The sequence below is a fragment of the Macadamia integrifolia genome, chromosome 11 (genome assembly GCF_013358625.1).
Source record: "Macadamia integrifolia cultivar HAES 741 chromosome 11, SCU_Mint_v3, whole genome shotgun sequence".
NCBI lineage: Eukaryota > Viridiplantae > Streptophyta > Magnoliopsida > Proteales > Proteaceae > Macadamia > Macadamia integrifolia.
Window position 1 is genome coordinate 29,850,600 of NC_056567.1, and position 6,816 is coordinate 29,857,415.

Sequence of the window (6,816 nt, forward strand, 5' to 3'; positions counted from 1 at the left end):
GCCAAACACGTTAATATATTAAATATGGATTTTAAACATCAATAATTTGCCTACTTCTTAGTAAATCCCTTGCACATGCCGATGTTCTCTTAAAAGTAGCTTTCTTGTCACTTGTTTTGAAGAACAAACCTAACCCTAGCCCTAGCCCTATTGGGCTCAATTCAATCCAACTCAACCCTGATTGGGCCGGGTTGGTCCTGAACCATGCTGTCCGCGATACTATGAAATCCCAGAAATAGAATTCTATAAATTCCCCTTCGGCAATCGCTTCTGACTGAAAGAGAGAGCGAGAGAAAGCAGCCATGGCTTCGGTTCTTGCTAACGGTATTTCGCGCTTTTCTACCCCGTCTCCTCCCGAAACGACACCACTGAAAGCTTATTCGCATAGGCTACAATCACCGCAAACGCTTGATAAAAAACCCATTACTTCTTCAAGGCGGCGCTGGAAGGTCCGAGCAGATCTCGAATCCATTTCTGTCCCTTCTGATCGAGCTTCATCATCAACGGGTAAGACCTTAACCGACGATCCAATACAAAAATTTCTTAGAAGGGATTACAAATGGGGTTTTGTATCGGATTTCGAATCGTTTTCGATCCCAAAAGGGCTTACGGAGGAGACGATTCGATTGATTTCTTCGAGAAAGGGTGAACCAGATTGGATGCTTCAATATAGGTTGAATGCTTACCAGAAATTCCTTAAAATGAAGGAACCCAAGTGGTCGGATAATCGATACCCTCCTATTAATTTCCAGGACTTCTGTTATTACTCGGAACCGAAGCAGAGACCTACGTTGAACAGCATCGAAGAGGCTGACCCAGAGCTTCTTAGGTATTTCGATAAGTTGGGTATTCCTCTGAATGAACAGAATCGGTTAGCTAATGTTGCTGTTGATGCCGTCCTCGACAGTGTCTCTATCGCTACGACCCACCGGGAGACGTTAGCAGAGGCTGGTGTGATTTTCTGTTCCATATCGGAGGCAATCAGGGAGCACCCGGATTTGATCAGGAAATATTTAAGCAAAGTTGTTCCTCCAGAGGATAATTACTATGCGGCCCTGAATTCTGCGGTGTTCAGTGACGGATCATTCTGTTACATCCCCAAGAATACCAAGTGCCCGATGCCCGTCTCCACTTATTTTCGGATCAATGCATTGGAGACTGGCCAGTTTGAGAGGACATTAATAGTTGCTGATGAGGGGAGCTTTGTAGAGTACTTGGAGGGTTGTACAGCACCCTCTTACGACAGGAATCAGCTCCATGCTGCCGTGGTGGAGCTGTACTGCATGGAGGGTGCAGAGATTAAGTATTCCACTGTGCAGAATTGGTATGCTGGGGATGAGGAGGGCCGTGGTGGGATTTATAATTTCGTCACTAAAAGGGGCCTTTGTGCTGGAGCTCGCTCTAAGATTTCATGGACACAGGTGGAGACAGGATCAGCCATTACTTGGAAGTACCCAAGTGTTGTTTTAGAGGGTGATGACACGGTGGGGGAGTTCTATTCTGTAGCATTGACAAATAACCATCAGCAGGCAGATACAGGGACAAAGATGATACACAAGGGGAAGAACACAAGAAGTAGGATTGTCTCAAAGGGAATTTCTGCTGGCCAATCAAGAAATTGTTATAGGGGGCTTGTTCAGGTGCAGTCAAAGGCAGACAACGCTCGGAACTCTTCACAATGTGATTCAATGCTTATTGCTGATAAAGCAGCTGCCAACACGTATCCTTACATCCAGGTACTTTTCAGTCACTCCATGGTTTATTCATCTGTTATGTATGTTAAGTGGCTACTCTTGTTGGCAATTGTCACCAGTGTTTACACAAATAAATCCTCCTCAATATTCAATGCACCCGTTGTTGTTTTTCCTAATGATATTTTAGTTTGGCTCAAGTGCTGAAGGCTCAGGGGAGATTTTTCTCCCAAATATATTTTTTTTTGTTTTGGATGAATAAATAAATTTATACCCAAAGAGAAGAGAAAGACAAGGGGAAAAAAGGAGGGGGGGAAGGGGAGGCTTAAGCCAACAAGGATAAGCCAACCCCAGTGGGAGCAAAGCAAACAAAAATAAACTAACCAACAAAAGCCAAGATAAGGCTAACAACAACCAAAGCTAAACCAGGGGGTTCAAGAGGAGGGGGGAGGGGCTGCCAAAAGGCTCCAAGAGGATATTATGTGATCATTTCTGACGGAGTAGGGGATCGTCCGGGAGCGAAAGAAGCGCAGGGATTAGATTTTTGAGGCAACATCGAAGAAGATGGCTTTCCAAATCCTATCCTGGGATAGGGAGTTGAAAGATCATCTACGAATGTTGCGCTCCATCCAGAGATGAGTGATAGTAGCTGAGAACGCTAGTTTGCCAATAGTGTCGCAGATGGAGGATCCAACAAATGTCATATCAACCCAAATACATTCCCTATCAAAGGGGAGAATTAGCCTACGGGACGGCCAACAACTAACGGGGACAATTTTCCAGACCAGGGAAGAGGGGACAAAAGAAGAAGAGGTGGGGGATATCCTCTTGACCATCAGGGGCAGAGGCAGCAGGTAGGATTGACAGAGATGTGACGGCTGATGAGAAAGGACTGCGTGGGAAGTCAGTTGGAGAGACATCTCCATGTAGTGAAGCTGTGATGGGAAATATAACCCTTGAATTAGACGAGGTTACACCAAGGAACAACTAGGCCCAAGGATCTGAAAAATGACCAAGCAGAACCCATTGGAAGAGGGAAGCTAGACACATTTGTCTTCCTTATCACGATGACTAGGGGGAATGGGGGGAGAGAGGCCGACAGATCCGCAAGAGGGGGGAGAGGGGAGAGAAGTCCAGCCAAGAGGGGAGAGAATGGAGGAGACCGGAGAGGATTTGGGTAGATCAGAGGAATAGATGATCCTAGGGGTGATTAGGGAAGAGAGGATACCTGAGGGGTGCCAAGGGTCCATCCAAAGAGAGGTCGATTGACCATTACCAATTGAGATGGAGCAGGCAGTAAGGGCAAGGGGCATGAGGCTGAGGATTTTACGCCAAATCCACGAGGCATCTGAGGGGGAGGGGGCAGGTCCAAAGGGAGTTGTGGGTAAGGAGAGAGGAGTAGACCCAATCAACCCAGATGCTCCGATGCTTGGAGGCAATCTTCCAGATAAGCTTGAGAATGCCCACAGAGTTGACCTCTTTGATTCTTCTGATACCCAGACCACTTTCAGACTTGGGCAGACAAACCTTTTTTCAAGATAAAGGGTGAAGAAACTTGGTGGAATTAGATCCTTTCTAGAGGAAGGAATAGAAGAGGCTTTCAATGGATTTGACAGTGGCAGGAGGAAGGACAAAGATCCCAGACCAGTAGAGATAAAGCGATTGGAGGACAGATCTAATTAGAACAAGCCTTCCAGCATAGGAGAGGATCTTGCCTTTCCAGAGCTGGAGCCTTTTCCTAATCAGATCAAGCACAGGGGAGCAATGGTGGGCAGATAGCCTAGAAGTGATGAGAGGGAGGCCCAGGTATTTGACTGATAGGGGTCCCAAGGAGAAGCCAGTAATACTAAGGAGAAGGGATTGAATTTCAGAGGAGGCATCAGAGAGGAAGAGGTTGGATTTGAGAAAATTGATTGAGAGCCCAGAAAGGGTTACGAAGGAGACATGATGGAAGAGATGGAGAGGGGGTCAGCTTTAGAGAAGATCATGATGTCATCTACGAAAGCAAGGTGAGTGAGACAGATGGATTTACACTTAGGGATAGGGGAGATCAAGTGGAGATCTGAGGTCGACTGGATGGAGCGGGAGAGAACCTGGAGGGAGAGAGAAAAAAGAAAAGGGGAGAGGGGGCAACCTTGGCGGATACCTCTGCCGGCTGGGACGTACCCAGCAGGACTACCATTGACTAGAACAAAGAAACGGGGTGTGGAGATGCAGCAGAAGATCCAGTGGATTAAGGAAGGGGGAAAGGACATTTGGAGTAAGACTTTAGAGATGTAGTCCCAGCTAATGGAATCGAAATATTGTATATGTGAGTGAGGATGGAGGAAATTTTGTCCTTCTGAATTTGAACTTGCTTCTTTGTAAGATTATTTGATATGACTATGAAATGAAATCACGTGGAAGTAAAGAAAACAGAAAATGAGGACTTCTTGTTATGGATGTGAGGAAACCAAAAATATATTTCATTTAAAAAAATAATGTTTTTGAAAGACCTGTACTGCAGGAGTGAACTACTTACCCAAGGTATACCTAAAGTGGCTTGTTCATGTACTGGGTTTGCATAGCTTATAGGATTGTTATAATACATCTGCTTGTAAGGTGGAGTGAGATTGTAATTTTGGATTGCACTTTAAAATGAGGTTTTGGTTGTAAAACATCCTCATTTGGGTTGTTTTATACTTTGGTAACATATCACAACTTGGTGGAAAGTGCTTAAAATAAGGATAGAACATGCCCAATACACCAAGGATGATATGTCCTTGGAAAAAAGGATCATATTACTGTTAATTTTATGTGCCCTCTTTTGATGGACAAATAAAGGTTAATGCTTTTTCTTGGTGAAATCTAATGGTATGTTCAGTTACAGCCATTAGCTAATGTCTATCTTTTTCTATGTGCATTGATTTTTCTATTATTGTTTATCTTTTCTTTCTAGATTGATTTTTCTGTGTTTATCTTTTCCTGTGCACATTGATTATTGCATCATGCTCTTCTCACCAATGTTGTTGAGAAGTTGGAAATTTTAAAATTGCTCTGTCAGTTATATTTTGATATGAAGTGAGCTATCATGTTCCTTTGCGTCTTGGGAAATTTTCTAGTACCAGGGGAGAGCATACCTTAAGTGAGCCTTGTGCACTGGGTTGCTCTTTTTAATGATGATGATAAATTCATAATGATAAGTGTACCTTTAAGATTCGTCATTCAAGCTTTTGGATATTCACAAGCTCAGTGCTGACTACCTGGGCTCTGGGCACTCACATGATGTACATGAAGGCCGTTACATAACCAGCTATTGGTCTCATCGAAAAGATAAAATTTGGTCACATTAAAACTTATTTAGTGACTGTAGCTTGGTCTAGCCTATCTTTTTATAATGTCCTATAACGACTGGAATCACCTAACCTGGTCGAATTATGTTGCTGGAGTACTTAGTTTACTGGTTGAAGGTAAGACCGGTTATTACTTATTACATGTGTATGTATTGTTTTCTCCCTTTGTTTTTCTAGTTATATCGTTGGAGTTTTGCATTGACCGAGGCAAATTGAATTGTTTCTAGAAGTATGAACTTTTGTAGTAGCCTCCCATGCTTGTTCTTAAATGTTGAAATGGCCCATGGTTGGAACAGGTGAAGAACCCCACAGCTCGTGTTGAACATGAAGCTAGCACCTCCAAAATTGGCGAAGATCAGCTATTCTACTTTCAGCAAAGGGGCATTGACCATGAAAGAGCCATGAGAGCCATGATTTCTGGGTTTTGTAGGGATGTCTTCGACATGCTTCCTGACGAGTTTGGTGCTGAGGTGAACCAGCTCATGAGCTTGAAGCTTGAGGGATCAGTTGGTTAAGATTGACTATGGCTAGACAGTTTCTGTACTTGATAGATTTTCACTTTGGAGAAGAAAATAAACCACTTTGTAGTTGCCCCATTGAATACGTAAACAATGGAATAAAATTTATACTAGGTATGGTGTTTGTAAGTTGAGCTCTTTAAGAATGGTGTAAAGTAATCTGTCACATGGAATTTACCAATTACTGTAAATTATTGGCACTGGATGACATGGGAAAACTTTGTATATCTTTTTTCTTGTATTGTTAATTAATTAAGTATGTTAAGGCTTGATATTTCTGCCTGGTGGTGGATGACTTAGACCCTGAACTGAAATGACAAGTGTCTTATATCATGTGGAAACTGATGCGGCAAATGCAGGTTTGGCTCCTCTTCATTTCTAAGAACTGGGGACATGCAGTTAACTGACGGAGAGTGTAACATGTAACCTTGATTCAGTTTGGCACGCTTAAATAATCATAAAAACCCTATAAACTAAACGCTTTTAATGTATCTCAAGAATAACAAAAAGAAACTGAAAAGCTTTCGTGCCTCCACTCTAATAACCTTCCTTTTTGACCTGCTTGCTTATGATGTTCGTGAACTAAGTGCTGCTACTTTGAGTGGAGATGAAGGACGACCAGGCCTCTGCTGGGAGAGAGCTCTTTGTAGGTTCCATTTTTTGGCTGTCTTAGTTGTCGTCTTCAAGTACCATTTTATTGGGTTTGTTTCTCTGGCAAGGTTTCTAGAGCCTTCTGAATCAGGTAAAACCTTAAATTCCTGTAATTCTTTCTTCTCTACTGTTCATACTAATGAACCAAGAGTTGATTGCTGTGACCTTTTTCTATAAAACTCGTGGGGGATATTTTCTTCTTAAAATAATTTATTTCTTAAGGGCTCTTGTTGTCTTGATTTTATTTAGCTTGCTGTTTAGGGTTTTGTTCGTGTTCAAAGATGTCCGAATTGGCTTTCAGTTTTCATCTATGTATATATGTTTGCTTGTAATATCTATTTGCTACATCTATTAGCTTATCTGTTCTTAGTGTCATGATTTTTAAAAATTTTTCTCTTTCATTTCTTCTCTTCGACAAAATATTTGTAGTGATTTGATTGTTTATATTCAATTGGTTGCTGATATTATTTTAGCTATTCACCCCAATAAAGTGGGAAGAATCTGGTATTGTTAGGGTTTTAGATTGAAATAAATTTGACCTTCTAAATTGAGAGAAAACTGATGTGAATGGGTTTTTTTGTGAATCAGTGTTGTTGTTTATATTTAACTTTTTTTTTTTTTTTT

At 42.0% G+C, this 6,816-nt stretch overlaps 1 protein-coding gene across 1 annotated transcript; it reads left to right on the top strand.

Annotated features, from left to right (window-relative positions):
* The first annotated feature begins 251 nt into the window (after window positions 1-251).
* On the top strand, window positions 252-5,813 carry LOC122094245 (UPF0051 protein ABCI8, chloroplastic-like). Its single transcript, XM_042664986.1, has 2 exons — window positions 252-1,736; window positions 5,320-5,813. The coding sequence occupies exons 1-2, from the start codon at window positions 303-305 to the stop codon at window positions 5,536-5,538; spliced, it is 1,653 nt and encodes a 550-aa protein (XP_042520920.1). The 5' UTR covers window positions 252-302; the 3' UTR covers window positions 5,539-5,813.
* The last annotated feature ends 1,003 nt before the right edge of the window (window positions 5,814-6,816 follow it).